Source organism: Cetorhinus maximus, chromosome 9 (assembly GCF_964194155.1).
Source record: "Cetorhinus maximus chromosome 9, sCetMax3.hap1.1, whole genome shotgun sequence".
NCBI lineage: Eukaryota > Metazoa > Chordata > Chondrichthyes > Lamniformes > Cetorhinidae > Cetorhinus > Cetorhinus maximus.
The window spans coordinates 47,303,689-47,317,446 of NC_135887.1; the positions used below are offsets into that span (position 1 = coordinate 47,303,689).

Sequence of the window (13,758 nt, forward strand, 5' to 3'; positions counted from 1 at the left end):
CCAATCTATCTTCATAACTGAAGTTTCTCATCTCTGGAACAATTTTTGTAAACCTCTTCTGCACTCTTTTCAATGCATTTACACCCTTCCTAAAGTGTGATGCCCAGAACTGTACACAATACTCTAGCTGAGGTCGAACTAATGTCCTATTCAAGTTCAGCATAACCTCCTTGCTCTTGTACTCTATGCCCCTATTAATAAAGCCTAAGGTACTGTATGCTTTATTAACTGCTCTCTCTACCTGTCCTGCCACCTTGAACGACTTATGCACATGTACACCTAGGTCCCTCTGCTCCTGCACACCCTTTATAGTTGTACCCCTTATTTTATATTTATTCTTCATGTTCTTCCGACCAAAATGAATCACCTCACACTTCTCTGTACTGAACTTCATCTGCCACCTATCTGCCCACTCCAACAGCTTGTCTGTCTTTTTGAAGTTCTACACTGTCCTCCTCACAGTTTACATTGCTTTCAAGTTTTATATCATCCGCAAACTTTGAAATTGTCTCCTGCACACCAAGATCAAGATCATTAATATATAATCAGGGAAAGCAAGAGTACCAATACCAACCCCTGGGGAACTCCACTACAAACCTTCATCCAGCCTAAAAACTATTACTCACTGTTTCCTATTACTCAGCCAATTTCGTATCCACGTTGCTACTGTCCCTTTCATTCCATGAACTGTAATTTTTCTCAAGTCTGTTGTGCGGCACTGCATCAAATGCCTTTTGGAAGTCCACGTACACCACGTAACAGCATTACCCTAATTAGCCCTCTCTGTTAACCTCTTCAAAAAACCTCAGCATGTTAAACATGATTTTCCCTTCAGAAATCCATGCTGGCTCTTCCTAATCAACTCACCTTTTCCCATGTGACTATTAATTCTATCCTGAATAACTGTTTCTAGCAGCTTCTACACCACTGAAGTTAAACTGACTGGTCTGTAATTACTGAGCTTATCCTTACAACCTTTTTGAATAAGGGTGTAATGTCTGCAATTCTCCAGTGTTCTGACACCTCCAGAGTCTAGGGAAGACTGAAAGGTTATGGCCAGTGTCCCTGCACTTCCCACTCTCACTTCCTTCAATACCCTTGGATGCATCTCATATGGTCCCGGTGTCTTGTCAACTTTAAGTACTGACAGTTTACCCAATACCTCATCAGTTTTGAACCCACTAGTGACAGAGTTTCCTCCTTTATCACCAAGGCCTGGGTAGCACCTGCTTCCTTGGTAAAGACAGATGCAAAGTATTCATTTAACATCTCAACCATGCCCCCTGTCTCCATGTGTAAATCCTCTTTATCGCCCGTAATCGGCCTTACTCCTCCTTTTACTATTTATGTGCCTAGAGAAGACTTTGGGATTCCCCTTTATGTTGCCTGCCAGTCTTTTCTCATAATCCCTCTTTGCTTCTTCACCTCTCCTCTAAACCTTCTATATTCATATTGGTTCTCAATTGTATTTTCTACCTGATACCTGTCATAAGCACACCTTTTCTTCTTTATCTTAATTTCTACCTCCTTTTTCTTCCAGGGAGTTCTGGTTTTGTTTGCCCTACCTTTCCCTTTTGAAGGAATATACCTTTACTGTGGCCAAACTATTTCTCCTTTGAAGGTAGCTCATTGTTCAGCTACAGTTTTCCCCACCAACCTTTGGTTCCAGTCTATCCGTTCTTCCTCCATTGAAGCTGTCTCACCCCCAGGTAACTATTCTTACTCTGGATTGCCCATTGTCCTTTTCTATTGTCATCCTAAACCTTGGCATAGGGTAAATAAGATTAGAGAGTTGAACATGTGTCTCAAGGATTGATGTGGGAAAAATAGGTTTCTATTCATGGGGCACTAGCACCAGTACTGGGGAAAGTGGGCATGGTACTTTTGGAGCAGTCTTCACCTGAACCACGCTGAGACCAGTGTTCTGGTGAGCCAAACATCAAGGGTGATAGAGAGAGCTTTAAACTAAATAGTAGGGGCACAGGATCTAGTGAGGGAAGATGCGATAAATTGGAGGGAAAGGACAAGGCAAGACAGCAGGATAGTAATAAGGGTAATGATAATCAGAGCGTGCCAGGAAGGGACAGAGCATACAATCTTAAGAGTGCTCTAGCAGATAAGGCCAGAGGTTGCAAAAACAGTAAAAAGACAGAACTAAAGCCTTTGTACCTGAATGTACATAGAATTCATAACAAAATGGATGAATTGTTAGCTCAAATGTGTATAATCTGATAGCTATTTTAGAGACTTGGCTGCAAGATGATCAAGGCTGTGAACTGAATATTCAAGGGATACATGACATTTCAGAAGGTCAGAAGCTAGGAAAGATGGTGGGGCAGCTCTATTAATTAAGGATGACATCAGTACAACAAGTGAGAGCTGACCTTCGTTCTAAAGATCAAGATGTAGAATCAGTTTGCGTAGAGGTGAGAAATAACAAAGGTAAGAAGTCACTTATGGGAGTAGTTTATAGGTCCCCTTACAGTAACTACACTGTAGGATGGGGCATACAGGAAGAAATAATGGGGGCTTGTGAGAAAGATATGGTGATAATCATGGGTGATTTTAATCTACATATAGATTGGATGAATCAGATTGGCAAAGGTAGCCTAGAAGATGAGTTCATAGAGCATTTTTGGGACAATTTCTTGGAGCAACATGTTCTAGAGTCAACGAGAGAGCAGGCTATTCTAGGACTGGTAATGTGCAATGAGACAGGATTAATTGATGACCTAGTAAAGGAGCCCTTCAGTAGCAGTGACATGACTGAACTTTGCATTCAGTTTGAAAGAGAGAAAAGTTGGTCTAAGACTAATATCTTAAACTTAAATAAAAGAAATAATAAGGGTATGAAGGCCAGGCTGGCTAATGTGGACTGGGAAAGGAAGTTAAGGGGTAGGTCAGTAGAGATGCAATGGCAGAGATTTAAGGGGATATTTCATAACATTCAGGAAAGACACATTCTCGTGAGAAAGAAAGAATCTAGGAGAAGGATGCATTGTTCGTGACTAACTATGGAAATTAAAAGATAGTATCAAATTGAAAAAAAAAAGTGCACAATTCTGCGAGATCAGTGGCAGATTAGAAGACTGGACAGATATAAAAAAACAGAAAAGGTGGCTAAAAAATTAGGGAGAAAGGGTATGAGAGAGCTCACTAGAAATATAAAAACAGATGATAAGTTTCTACAGGGGTTTAAGAAGAAAAAAGGAGTAACTGAAGTGAGTGTTGGTATTGTGTGTGTCCTGGGGAATTAATAATGGGAAATAAGGAAATGGCAGACACATTGAACAGATATTTTGTAACTGCCCGCCCTACAGAAGACACAAATAACATCCCGGAAATTGTGAATCTAAAGGTGAAAAGGAGTGAGGAGCTTAAAACAATTACATTCACCAGAGAAAAGGTACTGAGAAAACTATTAGAACTAAAGACTGACAAATCCCAGGTCCTGCTGGGATTCATCCTTTGGTCTTAAAAGGAATGGCTGCTGAATAATGGATGCATTGGCTTTAATTTTCCAAAATTCCCTAGATTCTGGAAAGGTCCCATCAGATTGGAAAATAGAAAATTCTATTCAATAAAGGAGGGAGACAAAAAGTAGAAAACTGCAGGCCAGTTAGCATAACATCTGTCATGGGGAAAATGCTAGTATCTATTATTAAGGAGGTTCTAGCAGGGCATTTAGAAAAACTTAAAGCAATCAGGCAGAGTCAACATGGTTTTATGAAAGGGAAATACTGTTTGACTAATTTATTAGCGCTCTTTGAGGAAGTAACAAGCAACATTGATAAAGGGGAACTTGTAGATGTGGTGTATTCGGATTTCCAAAAAGCATGTGATAAGATGTCACATTAATGGTTACCACACAAAATAAGAGCTAATGGTGTAGGGGTAACATATTAGCATGGAGAGAGGATTGGCTAGCTGATAGGAAACAGAGAGTAGGCATAAATGGGTCATTTTCAAGTTAGCACAATGTGACGAGTAGAATGTCACAGGGATCAGTGCTGGGGCCTGAACTATTTACAGCCTACATCAATGACTTGGATGAAGGGGCTGAATTTTTGGTTGCTAAATTCACTGATGATGCAAAGGTAGGTATAAGATTAAGTTGTGAAGAGGGCAAAAGGAGTCTGGAAAAAGGGATATAGAAAGACTAAGTGAATGGGCAAAAATCTGGCAGATGGAGTATAATGTGGGAAAATATGAACTTGTCCACTTTGGCAGGAAGAATACAAAAGCAGCATGTTATTTAAAAGAAGAGGGATTGCAGAATTCTGAGTTACAGAAATTTGGATGTTCTGGTATGTGAATCACAAAAAGTTAGCATGCAGCTACAACAAATGATTAGGAAGGTAAATGGATCATTGTTGTTTATCACAAGAGGAATGAAATATGCAGGTAGGGAAGGTGTGCTACAGTTATACAGGGTGTTGGTGAGAACACATCTGGAGTACAGTTTTGGTCTCCTTATTTACAAAAGGATATAACTGCATTAGAAGCAGTGCGGAGAAGGCGCGCCCTCCTCAGGTGAAGGGGTTACCTTAAGAGGGAAGGTTGGACAGGTTAGGCTTGTTTCCATTGAAGTTTTGAAGGACGAGAAGTGATCTTATTGAGACATATAAGATCCTCAGGGGACTTGTCAGGGTGGATGCTGAAAGGATGCTTCTCCTCATGGGAGAGACTAGAATAAAGGGACACAGTTTAACAATAAAGAGTCTCCCATTTAAGACGGAGATGGAGAATTTTCTTCTCTCAGAGGGCTGTTAGTCTGTGGCATTCTCTTCCCCAAAGAGCAGTGGAGGCGGGTCACTGAATATTTTTAAAGCTGAGTTAGACAAATTCTTGACTGACAAAGCAGTCAAAGGCAAGAAAGTAGAGGCCACGATCAGATCAGTCATGATCTTATCAAACGCCAGAGCAGGCTCAAGGGGCTGAATGGCCTACTCCTGCTCCTAATTTATGTGTTGACATTAGAAGGTTTTCAGTTAGTGATATTTCATAATAAAAAATGAAAACAAATTATAAAAGAAAGACATTTCAAAAAGGCTTCAGGTTTACTCATTTACGCAAACAGTGCACTAAGGTCATCAAAAAAATTTTGCACACAAACTTAGTTGTACTTGAGTGACAAGCAGATAAAAATGTCATGTTTTCAATTAGGATTATGCTCCACTCAGGACTCCTAATGAAGATAATGAATGTGATTGATTCACATATTCCTTCACCCACACAAAACTGCAATTTTGGTTCCAGGTTCTGGATCCACTAGATGCAATTCTTCTTCGTACTTCTACTATTATAAATTGTAGACTGAGCTGAGAAGGCATTAACTGAGAACACCAGGGATGCTAACAAGCTGAAATATTAAATTTTAACCCATTCATTCACATGCAGTTTCAATCAACATTCCTTTTTTGGAAAGCTGTAGTTAATTTCCAGCCTTCAACTGCTCCCTCACACAACATGCTGTGCTTCAAAAGTGTTTTGGTTCCTATCACAACTATGGGTCTGAACTTTCTCAGAGTGGCAATCAGCATCAGGTTGCCACTTTGTGCCAAATTACGTACGCTAATTCTTTTCCTCAGCCTGTCTCACCCGACCTTCTGACTCAAGCTGGGCGAGATCCCGGCAGTGCAATGCGTCCCTGGGGACCAGTGCAAAGTCCAGTCGCGTCAAAGTGAAGGAAGTCACACCCCCTTTTTACAGCACGAGCTACCATAAACTAGCTAAGTTTAAATGTCCATGAAATTTAAAACTCCTTGACAGGCCAGGAAGAAGCTAGGTGGATAGGATTTGGGGGGTGGGGGGGTGGCAGTGGGGAAACAATTGGAGACCGGGGGGGTGGGGTGGGGATTAGGAGGTTGGGAGACAGAGAGTGGGTCAGGTCAGGTCGGGGTGGGGGGGGTCAGGCCTCAGGGTAGACGGAGGGAGGCCCCTTAGGTCCAGTCAGAGGGTGGGGGTGGCAGTTGGGCCTGCAAGTTGGGGGAGGTGAGGCGTGGGGAGGGAGTCTCGTGGAGAGGGCAGTGGTAGTCACGGGGTTAGGGGAAGACTTCTGGGTGGGGTTCAGGGGTGTTGGGGTACTCCCATAGGTGGGGTAATCAAGAGTGATGGGGGAAGATCTGTGCAGGGTTGGGGAGAGTCCCGTGGAGGGGTCGGCCTGGGTCTGTACAATAGTTACCTAGAAATTTGAAGTCATTTTAATTCTTCTAACTTTTTCTGGGTAACTATTGGTATAGCCCAGTCGGAACCATCTGAAGTTTGCGATTTACATCGCATTTTTGGATGGTTCCTCATGCAGGGCAATTGCCTAGGGGAGGTTTGCACTTCTGGGTAATTGTTCTGCGAACCTTACCTGTGAACTTTTGAAGGGGATTCCCCAGCTCATCTCTGGGGTACCCCCCAATCTGATGCTGGGGAGCTTGGAGGTTAAAGCTCAATATCTCTTCCGTTTAGTATTGTCTTACTCAGTGGTTCTTAAACTCTGTTTGCCACAGCCAGAGCAGTCTAAATGGCCCTAACTCAATGAATTGGAGCTACTTGGTCAGCACAACCAAATATTCAAAATTATGCAAAATTGTTTCATTAATTCCTGGGATGTGGGCGTCGCTGGCTAGGCCAGCATTTATTGCCCATCCATAATTGCCCTTGAGAAGGTGGTGTTGAGCTGCCTTCTTGAGCTGCTGCAGTCCATGTGGTGTAGGTACAGCCACAGTGCTGTTAGGAAAGGAGTTCCAGGATTTAGGCCTCGTACAGTGAAGGAACAGTGATATATTTCCAAGCCAGGATGGCGAGTGGCTTGGAGGGGAACTTCCAGGTGATGGTGTTCCCAGGTATGTTCTACCATTGTCCTTCCTGATGGTAGTGGTCATGTGTTTGGAAGGTACGGTCTAAGGAGGCTGGATGACTTCCTGCAATGCATCTTGTAGATGGTACACACTGCTGCTGTGTGTCAGTGGTGGAAGGAGTGAATGCTTGTGGATGTGGTGCCAATTAAGCGGGCTTTGTCCTGGATGATGTCAAGCTACTTGAGTGTTGTTGGAGCTGCACTCATCCAAGCAAGTGGAGAGTATTCTATCTCACTCCTGACTTGTGCCTTGTAGATGGCGGACAGCCTTTGCGTAGTCAGGTGGTGAGTTACTTGCCACAGCATTCTTAGCCTCTGACCTGCTCTTGTAGCCACAGTATTTATATGGCTAGTCCAGTTCAGTTTCTGGGTTAATGGAATCCCCCAGGCTATTGATAGTGGAGGACTCAGCAATTGTAATACCATTGACTATCAAGGGCCAATGGTCAGATTCTCTCTTGTTGGAGCTGATCATTGCCTGGCACTTGTGTGGCGCAAACGTTATTTGCCACTTGTCAGCCCAAGCCTGGAAATTGTCCAGGTCTTGCTGCATTTGGACCTGCACTGCTTCACTCTGAGGAGCTGCAAATGGTGCTGAACATCGTGCAATCATCAGCAAACATCCCCACTTCTGACCTTATGATGAAGGGAAGGTCATTGATGAAGCAGTTGAAGATGGTTGGTCCTAAGACATTACCCTGAGGAACTCCTGCAGTGATGTCCTGGAATGAAGATGATTGACCTCCATCAACCACAACCATCTTCATTTGTGCTAGGTTTGACTCCAACCAGTGGAGAGTTTTCCTCCTGATTCCCCATTGACTCCAGTTTTGCTTGAGCTCCTTGATGCCAAACTCGATCAAATGCTGCCTTAATGTCAAGGGCAGTCACTCTCACCTCATCTCTGGAATTCAGCTCTTTTGTCCATGTTTGAACCAAGGCTGTAATGATGTCAAGAGCTGAGTGACCCTGGTGGAACCCAAACTGAGCATCAGTGAGGTTATTCTACAGTTCACTAAAGGTACATGTCTTTAAGTATAATTATCATTTGTTTATTTACACAGGAATCTAACCAGAACCATTAACAAAATGGCATGTTAGATTCACACAGAGCTCAACAATAATTTGGATCAGACAGTTGTTCAGTTCAGTCCACGTTGTTAATCTTCTTTCCAAAGGGAAATTCTGACTTTTGCAACTAGTTCCAATGTGTGCAGTAAAATGAAATGTTCAGGTTTCAAAGGAACTATATTGAAAAACCTACAAATCAAAAATCATTTTACCAGTGCCAGTGCTCTCAGATGCTTCAGATGCAATTGATATGTTGTCGAAACATCTTTCATCTGGAGAACTGAAGGAACTCTGCACTCCAGGCTTATCTTCACCCTGATCCACAGGGTGCAGTGGGTTCTGGCTTTTCACTAAATTCATTATTGAAGAAGGCTCTATTATGACTGGCTTGGTTTCCTGTAATAAAAGCAGAAAAAAAATGTTGAGAACTGAAATGTAACACGTATTAATTCCACAGCCATATCCACCAATAAAGATGGAGAACACAAGCTTAAAGTAGCACAAGATCCTTTCTAAGAATTTATTTGAGTTTAAAATCAATACTGTTATTTTATAGATGCAATGAACTCTAACCTCCAAAATAAGAGTTATGATCCATATGCAAGTTTTGGTCCCCTTGTACTATTTATCAACAAGAAAGGACCAAGGTCCTGCACTTTGAATTTTATTTTTTAATTAGCTTAGACATCCTCTAGGATAGCCCAAGGTGCCTAACCTATTCTTAATAAATATTATTCTGAGAGGATTGTAGCAGCTTTCAAGGCACCAAAACCAGTATATAACCACATGGAGATTATTTTTAAAAAAAACGTACTGGAAGCATTAAATTTCCATATTTTGGCAAAAACATGAAACGACATCAAACATTATTTTCTCAAACTACTGCAATGGCTGCAGTGTTTTAAAACAGCAGACTATAAGGTGGCAGAATCAAGTTGCACTGCATCTCAAAAAAAATGAGTATTTTTGTGTAGATAATTTTTGACAGTACTTTAGGCAGGCTGAATAATATGAATTTAAAATAAGTTTCAGTTGATTGTGGTTGAAACAGACTATTTTGGACTTGGTGTCAAAGATGACATACAGTATTTGAAAATATCCGGGTACATGTGCATTTCAAAAGGGCTAGGAACAGGAGTGCATCTAGCCTAGGCTGTTCTCTGCAGTGATATAATTGCCAATATCTATAACGGCATCAGGTTTTTTTTTGCTAGCTGATAAAACGGGAGAGATGGCAAAACTTTCTCTCTAATGGTTCAGCCATCAAGGATACAATACTGGAAACCAAATTCCTATATCCATTGTGTCAGACTGCACTTGGTTCGTCTCAATTTTGGGTATTATTTGGAAAGCCCAGAAAGTACAAGATTCTAGGCATTACTTTGATCAGTTATTTCAACACTGAAGCTGCAAAGAGAGACTCCATAAAGTTCAACTATGTTTCACCAGAAACTCAGTTATGAGATCGTGAGTAGCACTAAAAACAAATTATGGACTATTATTTTTTGAGCAGGTTAAGTTTTGTACAACAGATGCATTGTACCAGGAGTTCCTTGCTGTGTTCCTCTTCTGATTAATAATCTCACTTGTAATTTTTTTGAGCAACATGATCCACAACAGGATGTTCATCACCTTTCGAAGTGAAGAATACAGTCAGTACTCCAATGCAAAATATCAAAGTACAAGGTAATTATTAGTCTTATGACATGTTATGCCATTCACATTACGCATAGGTTGCAAGTTTTAGTTAATATGATATGTGGATCTGCTGAGGGAAACTGTCCTTTTTGCTGCAAAAATGAATTAATGTTGAAGGGAAAACCTGAATTGTGTCAAACACATGGCTAAAGACATTTAAAATAATGAACCTTTTCGATACTCTAAAATTCTTTAAAGTAGATAAAATACACTTTCATTACATTCTGATTACCTAACAGCTTCGCTTCATTTGATGTTGATGCATTCTCATCTGAAATGTTATGTACTGTAAAAATTTAACCTAAGAACATTAAGAGCTAAGAGCAGGAGTAGCCAATTCAGCCCCTCGAGCCTGCCCCGCCATTCAATACGATCATGGCTGATCTCATTTCGACCTCAACTCCAATTTCCCGCCCTCTCCCCATAACCTTTCAACCTGTGACTAATTAAAAATCTGTATCTCCTCAAATTTATTCAGCGTCCCGGCATCCACTGCAGTCTGAGGTAGTGAATTCCACAGATTCACGACCCTTTCAGAAAAGTAATTCCTCCTCATTTCTGATTTAAATCTACCACCCCTTAGCCAAAATACTATGGCCTCTCATTCTAGAATGCCCCACAAGGGGAAACATCCACTCCATGTCTACTTTGTCTAGCCCCTTTAGCATCTTATATACCTCAATTAGATCTTCTCTCATCCTTCTAAAGTCTGGCGAGTACAGGCCTAAACTGCTCATTTCTCCTCATAAGACAAGCCCCGCATCTCTGGAATCAATCTAGTGAATCTCCTCTGAACCGTCTCCAATGCAACTACATCCTTCCTCAAGTAAGGGGTCCAAAACTGTGCACAGTACGCCAGGTGCGGTCTCACCAATGCCTTGTACAATTGCAACAACAATTCCCGATTTTTATACTCTGTTCCTTTAGCAATAATTGCCAAAATTCCATTTGCCTTCCTTATTACCTGCTGTACCTGCATACTAGCTTTCAGCGATTCATGCATGAGGACACCTAGATCCTTCTGCACTAAAGCATTCTGAAGTTTCTCTCCATTTAAATAATAAGTCGCCTTTTTATTCTTCCGACCAAAATGGATAACTTCACACTTATCCACGTTAAACCCCATCTGCCAAGTTTTGGCCCATTTACCTAACCTGTCCATATCCATTTGTAAATTTCTTATTTCTTCATTGCAACTTACTTTCCCACCTACTTTGGTGTCATCTGCAAATTTAGCTATAGTACCTTCTATCCCTGAATCCAAGTCATTATAGATCGTAAATAGTTGGGGCCCAAGGACCGAACCCTATGGCACCCCACTAGTAACAGCTTACCATCCCGACTCGCTTTCTGTTGGTTAGCCAATCCTCTATCCAAGCTAATATATTACCCCTAACTCTGTGTGATCTTATCTTGTGTATTAATCTTTTGTGCGACACCTTATCAAAGGCCTTCTGGAAGTCCAGATATGCTACATCCACAGGATTTCCATTATCCACTTTGCTCGTCACATCTTCAAAGAACTGTAGCAAATTAGTCAAACACGATTTATTCTTCATAAAAACATGCTGACTCTGATGGATTGCATTTTGACTTTCCAAATGCCCCATTGCTACTTCCTTAATAATGGATTCCAACAATTTCCCAATGACAGACGTTAAACTAACTGGTCTATAGTTTCCTACTTTCTGCCTCCCCTGCCTTTTTGAATAAGGGTGTTATATTAGCATTTTTCCAATCCACTGGAGCCTTTCCAGAATCCAGGGAATTTTGGAATATCATAGCCAAAGCATCCACTATCTCCGCTGCCACTTCCTTTAAGACCCTGGGATGTAGGCCATCAGGTCCTGGGGACTTGTCACCCTTTAATCCCAATAGTTTGCTCAGTACTTTTTCTCTAGTGATGGTGATTGTTCTAAGTTACTCCTTCTCTATACCCTCTGCATTACCTGTTACTATTGGGGTGGTACTAGTGTCCTCCACTGTGAAAACGGAGGCAAAATATTGATTAAGCATCTCTGCCATTTCTGCGTTCCTCACTATTAACTCCCCAGTCTCGTACTTCAAGGGGCCAACATTCACTTTAGCTACTCTCTTTCCTTTTATATACTTGTAGAAGCTTTTGCTATCAGTTTTTACATTTTGCGCTAGTTTTCTTTCATAATTTACCTTTGCTCTTTTTATTATTTTTTTTAGTAACCCTTAGTTGATCTTTAAAAATTTCCCAATCTTCCAGCCTGCCACTGACCTTTGCAATTTGGTTTGCCTTAATGTTATCTTTAACTTCCTTGCTTAGCCATGGATGCTTTTTCCCCCTCTTACCATCTTTCTTCCTCTTTGGAATATATTTTCTTGGGAGGAATTGAATATCTCCTTAAATATCTGTCACTGTTCATCAACTGTCCTACCTTATAGTCTTCCTGCCCAGTCCACTAGGGCCAAATCTGCCCTCATGCCAATGTAGTCACCCTTGTTTAACTCCAGAACACTAGTGTGGGACTCAAGTTTCTCGCTCTCAAACTGAACTTAAAATTCTAGCGTGCTATGATCACTCTTCCCTAGAGGATCCTTTGCTATGAGATCAATAATTAATCCCATCTCATTACAAAAAACCAAATCCAGAATAGCCTGCTCCCTGGTTGGTTCCACAACATATTGCTCCAAGAAACAATCTCTAGTACACTATGAACTCTCCCTCGAGGCTACCCTTGCCAATTTGATCAATCCAGTCTATATGCATATTAAAATCACCCATGATTATTGCCGTGCCTTTCTTAAGTGCTCCCAGTATTTCCTGGTTTATACTGTGCCCTACTGCTGAACTACTATTTGGGGACCAATAGATTACTCCCACCAGGGATTTCTTTCCCTTGCTATTTCTTATTTCTACCCAGACTGACTCTACGTCCTGCTCTCCAGTGACTATATCATTCCTCACTATAGCCCTGATCTCTTCCTTTACTAACAAAGTTACACCACCTCCTTTTCCTTCCTGCCTATCCTTCCAAAACACTGAGTACCCTTGGATATTCAACTTCCAAACCTGTTCTCCCTGTAACCACGTCTCAGTAATCGCCACCAACTCATCCCTATTTATCTCTATTTGCGCTGTTAACTCATTAGTTTTATCCTGAATGCTACGCACATTCAGATGCAAAGCCTTTAAGTTTGCCCTATTGTAAATTTTTCGTTTTTTGATTCTTTGGTGCAATATGGCGTCCACACACTCAGTCCCTTCCTTTCACTTTTTTATAGCAATCAGCCTTGTCACTAACCTGCACTCTTACCCTCTCCTTACACTTTGATTTTTTTATATTTCCATGCAACTGAACCCTCCCCCCAATTATTTAGTTTAAAGCCTTATCTACAACCCTAGTTATGCAATTTGCCAGGACACTAGTCCCAGCATGATTCAAATGGAGCCCGTCCGAACTGAATAGCTCCCTCTTTTCCAGTACTGGTGCCAATGTGCCATGCATTCGAACCCATTTCTCCCACAAGAATCTTTCAGTCACGCATTTACCTTTTTAATCTTATTGACCCTGTGCCAATTAGTTTGTGGTTCAGGTAGTAGTCCGAAGATTACCACCTTTTTGGTTCTGCTTTTTAATTTAGCCCCTAGCTGCTCGTGTTCCCTCAGCAGAACCCCTTTCCTCATTCTACTTATATCGTTGGTACCTACGTGGACCACAACAGCTGGATCTTTCCCCTCCCACTCCAAGTTCCTCTGCAGCCCAGATGAGATATCCTTAACCCTGGCACCAGGTAGGCAACACAGCCTTCGGGACTCTTGATCCTGGCTACAGAGAACAGTATCTATTCCCCTAACTATATTATCCTCGATTACAACTACATTTCTCTTTTCTCCCCCGACTTGAATGGCTCCCTGTACCACGGTGCTATGGTCAGTTTGCTCATCCTCCCTACAGTCCCCACTCTCGTCCACACAGGGAAGATGAATCTTGAACTTGTTATAAATATCATAGAACTGTATTCCATGAATGACAAAGTAAGGAATTCTTTTTTATTCAGGCATAAGTCTTCTTAATGAGAGCAATTACAAAAAGCAGTAAGGTTGGAGAGAGAAGACAAAATATTTGAAAATAAAATTATTTTCCCACCTCCAAAATTAAGCTCAG

General features: G+C 41.4%; 1 protein-coding gene across 2 annotated transcripts in view; it reads right to left on the reverse strand.

Moving 5' to 3' along the window:
• usp32 (ubiquitin specific peptidase 32) overlaps positions 1 to 13,758 on the reverse strand; it is a 243,952-nt gene that overhangs the window by 48,917 nt on the left and 181,277 nt on the right. For both annotated transcript variants that reach the window (XM_078548648.1, XM_078548646.1), the window contains exon 13: positions 8,134 to 8,317. In XM_078548648.1, coding sequence (XP_078404774.1) covers positions 8,134 to 8,317 — 184 coding nt within the window. The remainder of the gene's footprint in view (positions 1 to 8,133; positions 8,318 to 13,758) is intronic.